Source organism: Sphaerodactylus townsendi, linkage group LG03 (genome assembly GCF_021028975.2).
Source record: "Sphaerodactylus townsendi isolate TG3544 linkage group LG03, MPM_Stown_v2.3, whole genome shotgun sequence".
Taxonomy (NCBI): Eukaryota; Metazoa; Chordata; class Lepidosauria; order Squamata; family Sphaerodactylidae; genus Sphaerodactylus; species Sphaerodactylus townsendi.
This window is the reverse complement of record NC_059427.1, coordinates 169,475,750-169,495,959: the sequence shown is the minus strand read 5'-3', so window position 1 is coordinate 169,495,959 and position 20,210 is coordinate 169,475,750. Positions and strand designations below refer to the sequence as shown.

Genomic DNA, 20,210 nt, shown 5'->3' with positions numbered 1-20,210 from the left:
GTATGGGATCTGGAGAAATCTGCCACTCAGGACTGCTGAAGGTAGGGCATTCAGTCGGGCTAGCATTAGGGTACGTCGGAGATATGGTGAAGATATGTTGTAAAAGTACCTTGGTAGCCCTTTACTGAAGGGGAGAGGGTGGGAGCCCTCCGGTAAAATGCCCTTCATGTAATGAGTAGAAAGCAATTGATTTTCAATGTCAAGTAGCCTTAGTGACAGAAGTTTGACTATTTGCGCTTCGTCCATGTTTATGAAGAAGTCTAAAGCGAAGCCTAATGAATAACTGGGTAACTCAAGAGAAGGCAACAGCGAGAAATGGAGACAGACACACGCGATGCAGAGTTGAAAGTTTCCCTGTATCACCATAGAGGAGAGGCTACATAGGAAGAAGCTAGAGTTCTAGCAAGGTGCAGCCAAGAACAGTGAAGTACAGTCCCAGCAGCTCCTCCAAGAAATGGGGGACTGAGCCCAGGCCTCTGTCGTGTCCCACACACCGTCTCAAATTCTTGTTTGGTATCACTGCTCAAAGAGAGCTGCTGCAACTGGACGTTGCCCATGCTGATCTCTGGCATGGGGTCCTGGCTCTGCATGAGGACGGGTTCTTGAGTCGAATGACCTGCCCGGTGAGGCTCCTTCCAAACATCACCTACAGGGACAGAAAATACCTTGAGCCTTCATGATGTAGGCAAGGGCTAGGCCCCAAGTTCTTTGCTGGGCTACACGAGCACGGTTCCTGAAAATTAAGCTGCCCACTGGATGAGTTCAACCCCTCTGCATATTGGAGAGGGAAATCCACAGTTATTTATACATTTCCTTCACAGTGGTTTTGCAACAGACATTAAACATTACAAGTAATAAAACATCAATCACTAGCACCATTATAATCATAAGCAATACGAAAAAAGCAGAATAGCTAAATGGAGCTATCTTTGTGACATAAAATCTCAATACAAGGGCTTAGTTTTAACCTGCGGACAGAAAGGACTAAGCAACTGAGGCAGAAAAACAAAGCAACAAAAGGAGTTCCGCACAATATCAGGACAAACAGGCGAACTGAGCCTTTCTCTTGATGGATGCTGACCATGGTTCAGCGGAAGGTGGACCTGGAATGGGATTTTATTGGCAGAGCAGGAAGGCCATGAAATGCAAGCAGTCCAGGCCCTGCGGGACCTTGGTGAGTTCTGCAGGGCCTGTAAGACGGAGCTGTTCCACCGGGCCTTTGGTGAGACTGGCCGTGGATTTACTGCCCCCCAATGAGGCTGCCATTTCCATTCTGGCAGGGCTGTGATTCTGTTTTGGGTCCTGCCTTTCCCCTCCCGGCCTTTTTGATCAGGCGCTGTTCTTTTGTTTTGATGTTCTGCTGTTTTATTTCTGTTTTATTCATTTTAATGTATTTGCTGATGCATCTTTGTTTTAATGGGGTTACTCTATGTTTATATGCTGCGGCACTGGTTATTGCCATACCTGTGAACCGCCTCGAGCCCTTCGGGGATGAGGCGGTCTACAAATATAATAAATCAATACATACATACATACAAGAGCAGGTACTCCATCAGGTACTTTGGTCTTCAGCCAATAGTAGGACTTTACATGTCAAAACCAACAACTTGTATTATTCCCAGAAACACAGAGTCAGTCAGCTTACTTCACAAAGCAGAGGAATAACATACTCCCTTCTGCTTATATCCACTGGAACAACAGTAGTAACTACACCCTGGCGTACATAATATTAGAGTTTGTACTCTGTTAATAAGGTTTTAGCCTGGCTGTAATATATATATTACATATATATATGAAATATTTATTTTAGGCTGTTGACAAAGCATAATTTAGTAAGTGTATATGGGGTGAGCATTTATTAGTAGAGGGATAATATTTCAGATGTTATGTACCTATCTTATGATATTACATCTATAGTTGCAGACTGGCTTGAGAAAGAACATGATTTTGAAATAAAACCTAATCGGAAGGTTTTATAGCCTCAGCTTCAGCTTATAAACCTCTGTTGCATTACTCATTGCTTCACCTGTTGGATAGAATTGTAAATTGAGACTGTATACATAACTTATTATTTGTACTGTACTCTAATATTGAGTGTATGTACGCCAGGGTGTAGTTACTTTCTATACACCCTGTACTTTCTATACACCTACCCTGTAAAAATGGTATATCCACTGGAGGACAAACAGCCAGTTTGGACTGAAGGCATGGGCTTTATGGGCAGCCCTATGAAGAGTCCATCATAGTAGTCTAATCTAGACATCCCCAAAACATGGTATTATCCTCGTTCCAATAGCATGTGCAGATGTCAGATCCATTAAAACTGGTAAGGGACTTCTCTAGTCATGGCCTCTGATATTTCAGATGTATGGCCAAATCCACATCCAGGACTGTAACTTCTATAAAACAATTCCCCCTACTTAAGCCCTGCAAGACATACTAGCCTGATGCCATGGTCAACGGTATCTAAACTGCAAAGAGCTCAAGAGTTTGCTCTACCCCTTTTGAGTAGAAGTCATAGCCTAGAGCAGTGGTTCTCAACCTGGGGGTTGGGACCCCTTTGGGGGTCGAACGGCCCTTTCACAGGGGTCTCCTAAGACTCTCTGCATCAGTGTTCTCCATCTGTAAAATGGATAAATGTTAGGGTTGGGGGTTACCACAACATGAGGAACTACATTAAAGGGTCACGGCATTAGGAAGGTTGAGAACCACTGGCCTAGAGCAACCAACTCTATCCCAGTTTCCAGGAGGGTAAAAATAATTGGAATCCTTCAAAAGCTGGTTGTTGTGGGCTTTCTGGGCTGTGTCGCTGGCATCTTCAGAGATATATCACAGAGAGAAGTGTGGCAGTGTGTAACAGATTTCTCTCTGTGATACACATCTGAAGATGCCAGCTACAGATGCAGGCGAAATGATAGGAACAAGATCTACCAGACCATGGCCACGCAGCCCAGAAAGCCCACCACAACCAGTTGAGTCTGGCCATGAAAGCCTCCAAAAGCAATTGTAGTTTGTCTGCTCCACCTTCCCATGACTTTGTTCATTGGCAAATGTTGATACTGACCTATCCTTGCCTATGTCAGCTGGATCCAGTGATGACTTTTAAATAGAAGGGCTGATGGAACTCACTCCTCCTTCACTGCTGCATTTATCATGTGACTGACCAGTTTTACCAGCAGGTCATGGCTGCTTATTGCCAGACAAATGGGGACAAATGGTGGCATAAAACTTGTTTTGTTTTTTGGGTCCTCAGGTGACATCAAAACTCATCAAAGCAAATTTATATAACAACGTCCTGGTATAGAATATTTTATTCATTGCTGCCAAACTACTGAAATGAGCAATTTTATCTGCACATTGCTTTTTAACAAGCCTCAGTGTTACTAAAGACTTTTTGCAATTCTGAAAAGGTCCACTAGGTGGCATTCTAGATTTGAGTCCAGTAACACCTCAGAAACTAACCAGATTGTTGGGGCATAAGTTTCGAGAGCCAAAGTTCTAATCATCAGATACCTGACGAAGAGAGATTTGACCGCGGAGAGCTCATATCCTGAAAATCTTGTTAGTCTGTAAGGTGCTACTGGATCCGAATTCTACTGAAGACCAACACTGGCTACCCTCTAAAACAGTGGTTCTCAACCTTCCTAATGCCGCGACCCTTTAATACAGTTCCTCATGTTGTGGTGACCCCCAACCCTAACATTTATCCATTTTACAGATGGAGAACACTGATGCAGAGAGTCTTAGGCGACCCCTGTGAAAGGGTCGTTTGACCCCCCCAAAGGGGTCCTGACCCACAGGTTGAGAACCACTGCTCTAAAACTATCTGGATTGCATTCTATAAGCGTGGGAAAAATCATTTGCCAGCAACAACCCCATATAGTAGTTTTATGAATGGGTGCTAAGCCACATTTGGACTCATTCTGAGCATTCCGCCACCCACACTCTACTTGTTGGCTCTCACACTTCATTCCTAGTAGTTTCTCCGAATAGCTGCTTACTGAAATATGTATACCTCACTTTATCTGCTGTCAATGGGAAAGAAGCTACCCTATTCCTTTATTAATGGAGAGGAAGTCTGACACAGGTTAGTTCACCAACCCCATAGATCAGTCAGGCCACTGACGGGAAAACTTGGCAAATCAAGTATAAACCCAGCCCCCCACCCCCACCCCGACAATTTCTAGCAGGAAAACCTGAAAATCTGGTCTTGGCTTCAGACATCTAAGCAGGGTTTCCCCTCACATTCTACATTGGGGAACTAGGAATGACAGCCACCCATGTCTCTTGGACCTAGATCAGACATGGGGTGGCAGAACTCTAGGGTGGAAGAATGAACCATTGCGGGTAGAGGATTCAAGCTTCAAATGTCGCTCTGAATAACACTTAGAAATGATCCCCCTCTTCTGGTATAGGGTTTCTATTTGAACAGAGTTTTTTACATGGGAGGATTTACCCTCCACCTGCAATCCAAAGAGGGACAGTCCCTCTACCACCTCATTCTCCTATATGCCTTAACTGATTCCCCAAGCTCAGAAAATGTTCAATGTATTGTCGAAGGCTTTCACGGCCGGAATCACTTGGGTGCTGTGTGGTTTCCGGGCTGTATGGCCGTGTTCTAGCAGCATTCTCTCCTGACGTTTCGCCTGCATCTGTGGCTGGCATCTTCAGAGGATCGTGTGGTTTCCGGGCTGTATGGCCGTGTTCTAGCAGCATTCTCTCCTGACGTTTCGCCTGCATCTGTGGCTGGCATCTTCAGAGGATCATCCTGAGCCGTAGTTTTTCCAATTTCCGAGTGTCTTGGAACAATTTCTCCCCGTAGAGATGTTCAATGTATTGTCGAAGGCTTTCACGGCCGGAATCACTTGGGTGCTGTGTGGTTTCCGGGCTGTATGGCCGTGTTCTAGCAGCATTCTCTCCTGACGTTTCGCCTGCATCTGTGGCTGGCATCTTCAGAGGATCATCTGAGATCCTTTGAAGATGCCAGCCACAGATTCAGGTGAAACGTCAGGAGAGAATGCTGCTAGAACACGGCCATACAGCCCGGAAACCACGCAGCACCCTCAGAAAATGTTGTTTCCCCTCGGGGCAATTCAACAGGAAGGGGGCTTGGCGTGATTCCCATAGCTTACTGGATTGGATTATAATTTACCCTTGTAGTCCATAAATCATTAGAGAGGTATGTGGACCACAACATTTGCACACACCTTTCTCCTTCTCATGTCTGCTGCGGCTTCCTCCCAAATTATAGATAATACCCAGTTCCTTTTTTTTAAAAAACCAATCAGCCATGGCTGTAATGACACACCGAAACAATGCAATGAGGTAACCTGTTCTGACAGATTAATTCTACAACCCCTATATATTTTAGGAAATCACTGCTGCTAGCTACAGGAAAGGGCAAAGAACTACATCTGACAATGAATCCTGCTGTCTCTGCAACCTCTGTGGCTTCTGAGGGCCAATTCGCATTTTGAGCATTTGTTGTTTCTTGTCAACCAAAGCGGTCTGCAAGTTACAAGTGTGGAACTTAATCCCCAGGCGTAGATCCAATCTTGTTTCCACACTCCTACATTCCTGCTGGGTGACCTTGGGCTAGACACAGTTCTTCAGAACTCTCTCAGCCCCACCTACCTTACAAGGGTGTCTGTTGTGGGGAAAGGAAGGGAAAGGAGCTTGTAAGCCACCTTGAGAGTCTCCGTACAAGAGAGAAAGGTGAGATATAAATCCAAACTGTTATTCTTCTTACCTGGGAGTGGGGTGTGTGGATTTATACTATGTTTGACCTACCCACCTCTCCTCACAGCCCTGACCTAAATGGGGCTCTTACACACCACAGAATGAAGTTCTGAGCCTGGAACTCCATAGCAGATCTGGTTGACAGAATACATGGAGGGAGACCAGAGATTTGTAATGTGCGAATTGACACCCATAGTGTTTGTGAAATATCAATTTGCCATGCCCAGTCCTAGAACCTTGCCCTTAAAAAAAAGCCCAAACACAAAACCAGAGGATCTCATAACAGTCATTTCTGCACCCAACAACAATCTCCACGTTGCACATGATCCCAGCAGAGAGTTATACTTGAGTACATTATGCAGCATTTGCATGAACAATCTCATGTTCAGTCCTAGTCACATTCAGACTACAGATAATGTTGGGGTTCTTTGGATGAACTTAATGTGGATTGGGACTGTGGTACTGGGAAAAAAATACTTTTCTCCCCTGCTATTTCCCTAATCAGTTCTCCTACCCAGCTGCTTTTAGTCTTGGTAGAGGAAAAGATAGCAGTTTTCCATGCAGGTAATGAAGCATCTTCTGCCCCAATCCTTACAAGGGATCCATACAAGGTTCCTTGCACACTGGAAAAGACAACAATGCTAGGAAAAGTTGAGGGCAGAAGGAAAAGAGGAAGACCCAACATGAGATGGATTGACTCTCTAAAGGAAGCCACGACTCACCATCGGCAAGACCTAATCAAGGCTGTTAACGATAGGATGTTTTAGAGGACACTAATTCACATGTGATCGCTATAGGTTGGAAGCAATTTGACAGCACTTTACACACACACACACTCAGGGAATCTGATCACAGCTTCCTAGAGCCCTGTAATTTTGAGTCTCAGTTATTGGAACTTGAGCATTTGGAGTGGGTAATTCTCCTTCCTGAACTTTTGGAGGGCTCTTGCCAGTTTCTGCCAGTGATTTTGGACAAGCCATTCCCTTGTCTGGGTTCTGTATAGGTGGACAGTAGTTCTGACACCTGCATATGTTTTATTCACCAGTTTTGACACAGATGGGTGGAGACATTTCATTAGGGTGGGTGTGTGTGTGTGTGCGCGCGCGTGCGCATGAATGGCAGGAGGGTATTATTCCTTTATGTATTGCAAGCTGCCTTGAATCACTGTGAAAGGCAGCATATGAATATATATTGGTCAATATGAAAATCGCTTCTGCCTGCATTTGCTGGCAACTCAGCTATGAAGGACACCTAGGAAGGACCAAGTTCTCAGAGCAAGAATGTTGTGGCTACAGTCCCAGTGAATTATCGTGGGCTGGGTACAGTCAGAACAACGCAGCCTGATTTCAGACAGCCAGACGTGGAAACTGTTCTCTAGGTACATGACCGTGCTCAGCCTCTGATAGGAAGACAAAGGCTGAACTCAGCACAGAAAGATTATGAAAAAGCACTGCTGGACCCAGGGAGGGGGTCAGGGCACAGCATCTGCTTGGAATGCAGAATTCAACCCACTTATAGGGATCAGACAGTAATAGAAATGAAAGACCTCCACCTGAGATCTCACACAGCTGTTGTATAAGGCAGTTTCAGGATTAGATTTCTTCTTGGGGTGGGGTTCCCCGTTCGATCTCGTTTACAGGTGGAACGTCCCAGATTCATCCTCCAGTTCGAAGGACCAGAGAGCAGGTGATACTCTGCCTGGGACCTGGAGAGCCACTGCTTGGAGAGCCACTGCCCAGCCTAGTAGGTGGAGAATTCTGAGCACTCCAGATGTGCCAGGGATCACAATTCTATCAGTCTTCCTTCCATCATGGCCAATTGGCCATGCTGGAAGGGGCTGATGGGAATTGTAGTCCATAACATCTGGAGTGCCAAAGGTTCGCCACCATGGGCATAGACAATACTTTGATCAACCAAGCATCTAATTCAGAAGCCCTGTTCACAAGTTACAGTAAACATCTGCATAATCTATATCCACTGTACGCTTTTGATTTGACTTCAGATGTGCATTATTCTTACATCACATATACTGTTGTGCAGATGATGATGAAGAAGAAGAGTTTGGATTTATATCCCCCCTTTCTCTCCTGTAAGGAGATTCCAAATTTCCTTTTCCTTCCCCCCCCCCACAACAAACACCCTGTGAGGTGGGTGGGGCTGAGAGAGCTCCAAAGAACTGTGACTAGCCCAAGGTCACCCAGCTGGCGTGTGTTGGAGTGCACAGGCTAATCTAGTTCCCCAGATAAGCCTCCACAGCTCAAGTGGCAGAGCGGGGAATCAAACCAGGTTCTCCACTTTAGAGTGCACCTGCTGTTAACCACTACACCACTGGTGAATGTGATGGAAACCTGGGGCACGTTTATCCAGGTTCTGGTCCCCAGTTTAATTTGCAACATTAACATGCTCTTGCTCTTTCTTACAGATGTACATGCATGTACATGCAGGATGTATACGCAATCACTATAATGAGAACAGGTCTACTTTTGGGGCAGTTTCGCATTCAAGCAAGGATGTCAAAATGACCCTTTTCTTTTTTTTTCTTTTGTAATTGCCAAGACGGTAGCAGCAATATCACGCTGTCCTCTCAAATCTGTTCAAACACAGTAACGTGACTTCTCCTGTTAACCCAGACTTTGTTCATGAGCATACACCGTTGTCTTGTGACTCCATCAAAAAGCAGGACAAAAGCAAGCAGAGCATGCTGTTCTTTGCAGACTAAAGATCCCACTCTGCTGTCCAACGGTGTGCAAGCCACAGTTTCCAAGGCTTTATGCCAAATAAAGGCTAAAGAAAGAAAAGTTTCTAAGGCTGCAACCTCACATACTCACTATGCCATCATTCCTTGCAGCTTTGGTGTGTGTTTTTGGCCACAGGTGCACTGATGTTTAAATTACGGTACAAAAAGAAAATTAATTATCGAAAAAGGTGGGGGGAACAGAACAGAATAGGGACAGGGGCTGCTAGTTGGAAAACTCTGCCCAAAGAATGTCCTAGGAGTTCAAGCCAGCTTTCTCTCTTCCCCAGTTACTTCGACTCACCGCAGAGACTAGTGGCTACTTGTATGCCATTAAGTGGAGGCATAAAATGGGATCCTCCCATGAAGTCACTGGCTGTGATTCTCTTGGGGGATAAGTACTCAGCCTGGGGAGAAGGTGGAGTAGAATGGGGGGGGGGGGGGGGGGAAGTTCCAGACAGGCAGAGGATCTCTTTCTTGCCAAAGGTTGGCATTTTATCCAATGCTTTTAAGCAGCAGGCGAGACAGCATTGCCATGAGAGACTGGGGTGGGTGGGGAGGTGGAACGGGACATTAAATTTCAGGGAGGACGAGAACACTCTATGCCTCAGATCAACAACCCTTTAAAAATGTAAGGATCGAACTATGTCAAAATTCAGAGCAAGAGATCACTGAAGAGTATAAGAAAGAACATGTGCATAACTGGAAATATTTCAGTTTACTTTTTACTGGGGTGATCTTAATTGAATTGGATTAGGGCACCTTGTTGTGATATTAACCGCTATTTTTAAGTAGCTTTTAATGGATTTTAGTAATTTACTGTTGTTATCGATTTAATTAATTGTATATGTGAATGTTGTACACCGCCCAGAGCCCCCAGGGGATAGGGCGGTTTATAAATCGAAACAATAAATAAATAAATAAATAAATAAATGAATGAATGAATGAATGAATGACTTGGCTGATAACTAACAGTGGATCAATAATCCACAAAGCTGTAAGTCCCTTAAAAGGAGGAGGAGTTTGGATTTATACCCCACCTTTCTCTCCTGTAAGGAGACTCAAGGTGGCTTACAAGCTCCTTTCCCTTCCTCTCCCCACAAAAGACGCCTTGTGAGGGAGGTGGGGCTGAGAGAGTTCTGAAGAACTGTGACTAGCCCAAGGTCACCCAGCAGGAATGTAGGAGTGTGGAAACATATCTAGTTCACCAGATAAGCCTCTGCCACTCAGGGGGAGGAATGGGGAATCAAACCTGCTTCTTCAGATTAGAATCCGCCTGCTCTTAACCACTACATTATGCTGAGAAAGTCCCACAAGTCATAATAAATATGACCCTGTGCATTCAGGTTACTGGCAACTGTCCACTTCCAACCATTCTCCTTTTCTGTAAAGCATCTCTAGGAAGCCGGTTAGTCCCCTAGAATTTTTACCTGCCACTCTCTTCTCATCCTGGCTGTTTTTGCATCCTGACTACTTTTCCAGTAATTAGTCCATTAAAAAAAAAGGGGGGGGGCTGTATTTGAGGTGCATAGACCTGGATGACCCAGGCTAGTTAGATCTCCTTAGATCTCAGAAGCTAAGTAGGGTTGGCGCTGATTAGTACTTGGATGGGAGAACAGAAAATAATATCAGGCTCTCTATGCAGAGGAAAGCACAGGCAAACATCAGTCTGCAACTTGAGGGCACTTCATACGGGCACCCCCAGTGCTGAAATGCAGACCCTACCTGCAGAGAGGATAAGAACATAAGAACATAAGAACAAGCCAGCTGGATCAGACCAAAGTCCATCTAGTCCAGCTCTCTGCTACTCGCAGTGGCCCACCAGGTGCCTTTGGGAGCTCACATGCAGGAGGTGAAAGCAAGGGCCTTAAGAACATAAGAAAGAGCCAGCTGGATCAGACCAGAGTCCATCTAGTCCAGCTCTCTGCTACTCGCAGTGGCCCACCAGGTGCCTTGGGGAGCTCACATGTAGGATGATGATTTAGGATTTATACCCCACCTTTCTCTCCCCTGAGGAGACTCAAGGAGGCCGACAAGATCCTTTCCCCTCCTCTCCCCACAACAGGCAGTTTGTGAAGTACCTGGGGCTGAGACAGCTCTGAAGAACTGTGACTAGCCCAAGGTCACCCAGTAGGAATGTAGGAGCGCGGGAAAGCAAACCCGGTTCTCCAGATTAGACTCCACCTGCTCTTAACCACTACACCACGCAGTTTAGTGAGTCTCCCCCCCCCCCCACCCTTAGGATCCCACTTCTGTTAAAGTTGCGCGTAAAAGACAGCCTCGCCAAGTGGACCCTGGCCCGACCTGTTCCCAACTGCTCCCGCTGGCCCCGGGGACGCTCACCGGGCCCGGGCTGGGCTTCCGTCTGGTTCCTGCGGGCCGCCGCCGCCGCCGCCTTGGCCCCCGCAGCCAGGCACAGGCCTTTCCCGCGCAGCAGGGCGTGCAGCGGGGCGCGCTCTCCGGGCCGGGGCAGGCAGCGCAAGCCGCGGGCGCAGCCGCCCGTGTAGACGCCGCACGGCTCGCCCGACGCCCGGCCGCCGCAGCCCCTCCGGCCGCAGGGCGCCTGCTGGGGGCCGCCGGCCTCGGGGGAGTCGCAGCCGGCCGGGCCGGGGCAGGCGGGGGGCTCTCCCGGCGCGCGCCCCTCGCCCCGCGGGGCCAAGCAAGCCACGAGCGCCGTCGCCAGCCAGACCTGCATGGCGGGAGCGGCGAAGGTCCTCCAGGCCGACTGAGCGCGCCGGGCCGGCGGCGCCCGCCTTAAATGCAGCGCCGGCCGGCCGGCCGGGACTCGGGCCAGCCGGCGGGGTGTGGCTGCGGCCGGCCCGGGCTTGGCGGGTGGGGTGGAGCGCCGCCGCCGCCGCCACCCCGGGCAATCGTTGATAATAGTAGGGCAGGCTCGTGCACATTTTTATTGGGGAAGATCGTGGCGCGTGGAAGGAGCCTGGCTGGGGGCAAAGCAAACGCGTGGCGCCCCCGATTGCAAAACCACGGTTCGGAATGCATGGACAGCAAAGCCCGAAAAGCCCCCTTCCGCACATGCAGGATAATGCACATTCAATCCACTTTCACGATTGTTTGCAAGTGGATTTTGCTACACCGGACAGTGAAATCCAGCTGCAAAGTGCACTGAAAGTGGCTTGAAAGTGCATTGTTCTGCATGTGCAGAAGGGGCCTCAGTAGATGCGGTTTGCTCTTGCCTGTCTCTGCGCCCTGGGTCGCAGGGCCTGGGGTTTCTTGGAGAGGTGGAGGTCGCTTGCCAGGGTCAGCCTGACTTAGCTTCTGAGATCAGGTGAGCCTGTAATCTGTACAGGTCGGGGGATGTACACGTTTATTAGGGAGCAAATGGCATTGGACTGTGGCAAGGCTCTGGGGTTGCGTGCACATAAGGGTATCCCATGACTAGGGCAAAGCACCAGCCACACTGGACCACTTCTAACCTGACCTAAGTGCATTTGATTCCCTGCTCTGTCAAATGAGTGGTGAACTCTAATTTGGTGAGCCAGGTTTGTTTCCCCTCTCCTACACATGAGTGGCAGACTCTTATCTGGTGAACTGAATTTGTTTCCCCTCTCCTACACATGAGTGGCAGACTTATCTGGTGAACTGAATTTGTTTCCCCTCTCCTACACATGAGGAGGTGACTCTATCTGGTGAACTGAATTTGTTTCTCTCCCACACATGAGTGGCGGGTGACTCTCTTATCTGGTGAACTGAATTTGTTTCCCCTCTCCTACACATGAGTGGCAGACTCTTATCTGGTGAACTGAATTTGTTTCCCCTCTCCTACACATGAGTGGCAGACTTATCTGGTGAACTGAATTTGTTTCCCCTCTCCTACACATGAGTGGCAGACTCTTATCTGGTGAACTGAATTTGTTTCCTCCTGGGCCACATGAGTGGCAGACTTATCTGGTGAACTGAATTTGTTTCCCTTCCCACACATGAGTGCAGACTCTTATCTGGTGAACTGAATTTGTTTCCTACACATGAGTGGCAGACTCTTATCTGGTGAACTGAATTTGTTTCCCCTCTCCTACACATGAGTGGCAGACTCTTATCTGGTGAACTGAATTTGTTTCCCCTCTCCTACACATGAGTGGCAGACTTATCTGGTGAACTGAATTTGTTTCCCCTCTCCTACACATGTGTTGGCAGACTCTTATCTGGTGAACTGAATTTTGTTTCCTCTCCTACACACATGAGTGGCAGACTTCATTCAGAACTGAGAATTTTACTTCCTCCCTACACACATGAGTGGCAGACTCTTATATCTGGTGAACTGAATTTGTTTCCCCTCTCCTACACATGAGTGGCAGACTCTTATCTGGTGAACTGAATTTGTTTCCTCTCCTCCACATGAATGGCAGACTCTTATCTGGTGAACTGAATTTGTTTCCCCTCTCCTACACATGAGTGGCAGACTTATCTGGTGAACTGAATTTGTTTCCCCTCTCCTACACATGAGTGGCAGACTCTTATCTGGTGAACTGAATTTGTTTCCCCTCTCCTACACATGAGTGGCAGACTCTTATCTGGTGAACTGAATTTGTTTCCCCTCTCCTACACATGAGTGGCAGACTCTTATCTGGTGAACTGAATTTGTTTCCCCTCTCCTACACATGAGTGGCAGACTTATCTGGTGAACTGAATTTGTTTCCCCTCTCCTACACATGAGTGGCAGACTCTTATCTGGTGAACTGAATTTGTTTCCCCTCTCCTACACATGAGTGGCAGACTCTTATCTGGTGAACTGAATTTGTTTCCCCTCTCCTACACATGAGTGGCAGACTCTTATCTGGTGAACTGAATTTGTTTCTCCTCTCCTATACATGAGTGGCAGACTCTTATCTGGCGAACTGAATTTGTTTCTCCGCTCCTACACATGAGTGGCAGACTCTTATCTGGTGAACTGAATTTGTTTCTCCTCTCCTATACATGAGTGGCAGACTCTTATCTGGCGAACTGAATTTGTTTCTCCGCTCCTACACATGAAGCCTGCTGAGTGACCTTGGGCCAGTCACAGTTCTCCCAGAGCTCTCTCAGCCCCACCAACTGCGCTGTTCCCTTCCGCACGTGCAGAATAATGTACTGTCAATCCCACTTTCAGTGCACTTTGCAGCTGTGCGGAATAGCAAAATCCACTTGCAAACAATTGTGAAAATGGATTGAAAGTGCATTGTTCTGCATATGCGGAAGGGGCCAAAGTGTCTGTTGCGGGGAGAGGAAAGGAAGGCGTTTGTAAGCAGCTTTGAGCCTTCTTACGGTTAAGGAAGGGGGGATGTAAATCCAAGCTCTTTTTCTTCTGCTGCAAAAGTGGGGTATAAATCCAAACTTTTTTTTCTTCTACTGCTCAGAAATAAGTCCTGATACATTCAAAAGGCTCTCAAAGAAAAACCCAAAGGAATGAAGAAACACAAACACCAGAGAACCCCTGCTGTTCTGCCTAGACAATATTGTTTTCAGTAGCCTATTGGTCTGATTCACTATAAAGGCAACTGTGTTCAGAAGCCCAAACCTAGACTGCTGAACTCTGCTAAAATACAAATTAGTCTAACAACAGTGCCCAATTCCAGAGACATAACTGTATTAGCTGATTGCAGCTGAAACCTTAGAGCAGGGGTCCCCAAACTTTTTAAACAGGGGGCCAGTTCACTGTCCCTCAGACTGTTGGAGGGCCGGACTAAAAAAAACTATGAACAAATTCCTATGCACAAATGATTGTAAAATGTTTGATTTCACCTTTCAGCCTTTCTGTCATGGTCTATTTTTAGAACAGTGACCAAAGTATGTCAAGTACAGGGTGGGCGCCAAATATTGTTGGGGAGGCTGTGGAATACCTTCCCCTGTAAAAAAAAAAAGCAGAACTTTCCCAATGAAGCATTCCATCTAACCCAGGATCAGGTATCTTCCTGGGTTCTTTCCTCCCTAGCAGCCAGCAAGCGATTCGCCAGCCTGGCTGATGCCAATGGGGAGTGGAGGCGGAACAGAAAGCCTGAGAGCAACACATGGAGTAGCTGAGAGGGAAGGGCGGAGCAGGAGTTGCCACATGTAAGGTTTCCAACTCTGGGTCAGAAAATTCATGGAGATTTGGGGGTGCCATCATGTAATTGCAATCAACAGCCGTTGGGGCCGGTTCCTCCTCTCCCTCGAGCCCCCACTGCACATGAATGGAGCCATCGCCGCCATGCCTGGCGGGCCGGATAAATGCCTTCAGGGGGCCACATTTGGCCCCCGGGCCATAGTTTGGGGACCCCTGCCTTAGAGTCTCACAGTATCAGAAAGAGCATCCATAGAACAAAGGCCTCAGTTTCTTTGCTCCTTGCTTACCTTTCACAACATCCCGGTCAAGCAGAATATTCTCATTTTACAGAAGGGCAAAGTGGAGGTTGCAAAATGCTAAGCATAGATGAGCTTTATCATCTCTGTGGTTCAAATATAACAAGCAGCCCCTGGACAACACTGGCTTTTACCAACTGGAAGGAGTTGCCAAATTTCCCCCAGGAAGGGCTCTGCTGCTCTTAACAAACACAGAAAGGCAGCTGGCAATAGAAACTTTCTCAAGCACGGAGAGTGTAAGAAGCTGCCTTCTGGGAGTGCAGGGAGCAATTGAGAACACTTCACCTGTTGCATTTCTGCTTGTTAAGCTGTTAAATGTGTTGGGGAGGGGGTTTAACCCTGAACTCCACTTTGCTAGTTTGTGGTTATAATAACCAGCTAGTGGTGAAAAAAAATTGCTGACTCCGGTAACATGTGAATGCTTCAAGATGATAATTAGAGAACAGAAAGTATCTAACTCACAAAAGTTAAAAGTATCAGCCTGGAGGGATTTTTTTTAGCCTTCTCCTTTATTCCACATTCTTTTTTTTCTTTTCTCCTTGTCTCTCTCTCTGCTGGCTTGTTTCTTTTCTTTAAAAAATTTACACTTGTGCTTTTAACAACAGCTTGAATGTTCCTTGCATGAAACTAACTCCTGCTACTAAAAGCTTTATCAGCTACATTTTCACCAGCCACAGTTGCAGGTGAAACATCAGGAGAAAATGCTACTAGAACATGGCCATACAGCTCAGAAACCACACAACACCCCAGCTACATTTCTATATGCAGGTTGCTATTAAAGACACAGGAGTAGGGGCAGGTTTATCAAAAAAACGAGAGAATCCTACTTTGCAGTTTTCTCTCTTCCCACAACGTTCTCTCTCTCCTCCCCTGTTTCTATATTTGCGGGCCTTAATTGATGCAGTATAAATAGGGTAAGGAAGCAAGATAGCCTGTTATTAAAGCCAATTGGGGAATTTCCTTTCTGCCTTGGGAGTATGAGCTAGCTAGCTAGTTAGCCTGCAGTATGGACATTTGCATGTCTGTTCAGAGGTAGGCCCGCTGGAGTTTGGCTAACACTACAGTCCTAAGGAGAGTTACTCCATTCTGATCCCATTCGTTTCAGTGGGCTTAGAGTGAAGTCACTCTGCATAGAATCGCAATGTAAGTTAACCAGTTAATGTCCAGTCCTCCATCCAAGGTGATCAGAGCTATATTTTAGAAGGGTTTCTCCTATTTTTCTCCTAGAAGTAGCCTGGCAGAAAAATAGTGTGACCACTTCTCACGCCCTTTCAGTCTGGGTTCATCTGATTCTCCGGGAACCAGTTTGAAACTCTTTCATTTCTCAGCAAGCCCAAGCCAGCAAAGAACCTTTCAGTTCCTGGCCCAGACTCTTTGTTTTCCCCAGCTGTTCCTTGGAGTTAGGAGATGGGATCTTCCTCCTCCCAATTTTGCTTCCTTTGGATGCAACAAGAATACTTGGAATAGTTAGCATTTCCATTCCATCTCAGTCGTGTAGTCCAATTGCCCAGCTATTTCCTTTCTGTGGCCAGTTCTTTTCAAAACCATAGCATGACCCATCAATTCCGGGTTGTTGTTTTTTTTCAAAAGTTGTCCTTACAAGGCCAGTTGACTGTTCTTTTCCTAAGCCCTGAGCGCTTGACTGTGGCAATTTTTTCCTATGTGATGAAGAGGCAGTGATGTTGAGTGGTTATAGCAGAGGAGGACATCAATATGTACCCTGGTCTATATTAATTGTTATAAACTTTGTCTTGCAGCTGTCCTTAGTGGAGTCTTAACTGAACTTTGGTACATCACACCCACCCACGTTTGTATCTTTTGCAACACAGGCTTTGCTCTCAAGCCTGCAGAAGCTTCAGACATGCTGAACTGCTAAACTATAGGCCCCTTCCGCACATGCAGAATAATGCACTTTCAATCCACTTTCACAATTGTTTGCAAGTGGATTTTGCTATTCTGCACAGCTGCAAAGTGGATTGAAAGTGCATTATTCTGCATGTGCGGAAGGGGCCATATGTCATATTTCAGAAGTTTCCTAGCATTACTAACAAAAGAAGTCATGTGGTCATTTTTAGGGTGTTTTTTTTTAAAAGACGACCCTCAATCATGAAACAATCTTTTCACACAAAAGTATTCCTACAGTTTGGGTGATGTTCTGTAAAAGTTCTTCTCTGAGTTTCTTGTTTTCCATTTGTTGTCCTCCTGTGATTTTCTTTTCATAATTTGTCCAGGCTTATTCTGATTGTCCCCATCCAAAAACACATCACCTTCCTGCAGGTCAAGCTCCCATTATAGACCAGGAGGAAAACTGGATCTTTACAGCTAGCTATTTAGGTTACCTCGTTGCTAACTGAGCAGAGGACGGGGGGAAAAAATCCAGGCTTAGCTAATTCTAACACTGGTGTGTGTGGATAAAGTGACCCTTGATGGGGTTTTCAAGTCAAGAGATGCTCAGAGGTGGTTTGCCATTGCCTGCCTCTGTAAAGCAACCTTCTTTGGTGGTCTCCCATTCAAACACTAACCAGGGTCAACCAACCAAGTTTAGTTTCTGAGGACATCAGCCTAATCTGGCCCATCCAGGTCAGGGTTGGTAGGCAGGATATGTTTGGTGTAAACCTGAACATTTTGAGCTGGTTGCCAAAAAAGCCTTTTGTTAAAACTGGCATGTTTTGAATAAAAGCAGTATTGTCTTCCGAATGCACACTTGACCGACATCATCTATAGCTGCCTGCTAAGGTGTCCAGTTGGGGATAAAATTGCCAACTGGCTAGGATGAATGGACAAAACCTACAACCTGATTTCCTCCTGTATTTTAAACAGCAGGTGACACTTTCCCAAAATGAAAAGACGTGCCACTGCTGTTTAAGATACAGGAGGAGGTCAGGTTGTGGGTTTTTCACTTGCTACTGTCTGTAGAGAAAGTTGTTGTCACAGAAGAGAAGGGTTTATTTTCTTTTTCTTTTTGTGTGTCTTACACAGCAGGCATCAGAAAAGGGATTTTCTCCACCTGGGACACCTGGAGAGCTGCTGCCAGTCAGAGCAGGTGATTCTCAGCTACACAGGTCTATGGGCTGACTTGGGACAAGAAGAAGAAGAAGAGTTTGGATTTATATCCCCCCTTTCTCTCCTGTAGGAGACTCAAAGGGGCTTACAATCTCCTTGCCCTTCCCCCCTCACAACAAACACCCTCTTCTTCTTCTTCTTCTTCTAAATTGAGGACCTCAGATTCTCCCTTTAAATCCATGCCGAAGGGGGTGGATTTAAAAGGAGAATCTGAGGAAATTTGGGGGGTGCCTGCTGTCAGGGGTGCAATTGATAAGCTAGAAGCACCAAACTTTCAAGGTATCTTTCGGAGTCTCTCCTAATGATACCACCCAGGTTTAGTGAAGTTTGGTTCAGGGGGTCCAAAGTTATGGACCCTCAAAGGTGTAGCCCCCATCTTCTATTAGCTCCCATTGGAAACAATGGAGGATGGGGGCACCCCCTTTGGGAGTCCATAACTTTGGACCCCCTGAACCAAACCTCACCAAACCTGGGTAGAATCATCAGGGGAGTCCCCCAAACAATCCCTGAAAGTTTGGTGCTGCTAGCCCAAACAATGCGCCCCCTGCAGGCCAAAGACCGAAAAAGCACTAAAAAGTTTTAAAAACCCACAAACGGGTGGGCGGAGCTTCGGACATGAATGGGGGGGGGGTTTTCAAACCCGAGAACCCCCCCTTACCTACGTGCATGGGTGGGTGGGGCTGAGAGAGCTCCGAGAAGCTGTGACTAGCCCAAGGTCACCCAGCTGGCGTGTGTGGGAGTGTACAGGCTAATCTGAATTCCCCAGATAAGCCTCCACAGCTCAGGCAGCAGAGCTGGGAATCAAACCTGGTTCCTCCAGATTAGATACACGAGCTCTTAACCTCCTACGCCACTGCTGCAAAGGAAGCTTTGTATGCTAAAAGTTGGTTGTGGATTTCAGCTACAGCTCCCCTCTTCATATTCTCTTGAGCCTTTCCTCCATTCCTTAAGCCTGCAGCACAGGTTTGCCCCATTGTATCTGCCAGCTTCAGTCACAGGAGCAAATGGGAAGCTTCTGCTATGGTTCCACTGGAATTTGCCATTCTCTGTCCCACCCACCATTCTTGGCTCTCCCCTGGCCCTGACCAGGGACCAGAACTGGACATGTCGGCTTCCAGACCCGATGCACAGTTCCGTTCCCCTCTCAAAAACTGTTCCCCCCCCCCCCCCTTATTGATACAGTTTCTATCTATTTCTGGCAGGGATGCCAACAGAGGACTGTAGCAAAAAGGGGAAAGAACAAAGCAAGGTCATAAAAGTGTGGGAACAGAACAACAACAACAAAAAGAATGTCCCATGAAAGCTGATGCAGCTTTTTTTAACATCTCATTCAGATAGACAATAAATCCCCTTTCCAGTATCATTTCTCTTGGTTACATTCTTAAAAGCCTGAGATTCCATCACACCAGCAACAGCTTCTTTGGTGGTCCTGACCGGGCAGGTGTAAAGTGTTGTCAAGCCACAACTGACTGACGGTGACCCCAGCTAGGGGCTTTCAAAGCAATAGGTCAGTGGTGGCAAACCTATGGCACGGGTGCCAGAGGTGGCACTCAGAGCCCTCTCTGTGGGCACGCACAAACAGAGTCCTCCCCCCCCCCCCCACATCTAGGCTGTCCTGGGCCGCTGGGCTCAATTATTAGCATTAAACCTAAGACCTAGTTTTGGGGAAGCAGTGTAGGTAACCCTGTTAAGCGCTGTTAAACCCCACTGATTTTCATGCAAAGAACTAAAGCGCAATCCTTTACCTAGGAGTAAGCTCAGTTGCTGGCAATGGGGCCTGCTTCTGAGTAAACCCTCCTAGGGTCGTGATTCGCCCATTGGAAGAGTTGCACAGTTACTTCAAAGCAAAGCCACCAACTACCGCCAAGCTTACTCCCAAGTAACGCATGCCTCAGAACCAACCGTTTTTTTCTAAACTAAAACCTCATTATTCAGGTTAAATTGCCGTGTTGGCACTTTGCGATAAATAAGTGGGTTTTGGGTTGCAGTTTGGGCACTCGGTCTCAAAAAGGTTCGCCATCACTGCAATAGGTGGTTTGCCGTTGCCTTCCTCTGCAGAGCCTTCCTTGGAGGTCTCCCTTCCAAACACTGACCCTACTTAGCTTCCAAGATCTCACCAGATCAGGCTATAGTGCTATACCATGCCATCTTCTCTCCCTTAGTTATGTACCCTGGCTTAATAGAGTTGGGGGCTAGTTCAGTTCTCTGTGACCCCCCACTGAATTCTATGGGACAAAATAAACTGCAACTGTACAGCTGAATAGGAGTGAAATATTGGATTCGCTCCTAGCAGGTGGCAAGATTAACCTCGTCCCATGAGCACACACATCCTTTTACTTTC

The 20,210-nt window shown here is 46.9% G+C and overlaps 1 protein-coding gene across 1 annotated transcript in view; it reads right to left on the bottom strand.

Annotated features, from left to right (window-relative positions):
- Positions 1–20,210, bottom strand: part of LOC125428019 (insulin-like growth factor-binding protein 3) — a 39,174-nt gene that overhangs the window by 6,201 nt on the left and 12,763 nt on the right. The window contains exons 3-5 of the mRNA XM_048487594.1: positions 11,668–11,749; positions 10,778–11,365; positions 495–646 (exon numbers count right to left, since the gene is read on the bottom strand). Coding sequence (XP_048343551.1) covers positions 495–646; positions 10,778–11,365; positions 11,668–11,749 — 822 coding nt within the window. The remainder of the gene's footprint in view (positions 1–494; positions 647–10,777; positions 11,366–11,667; positions 11,750–20,210) is intronic.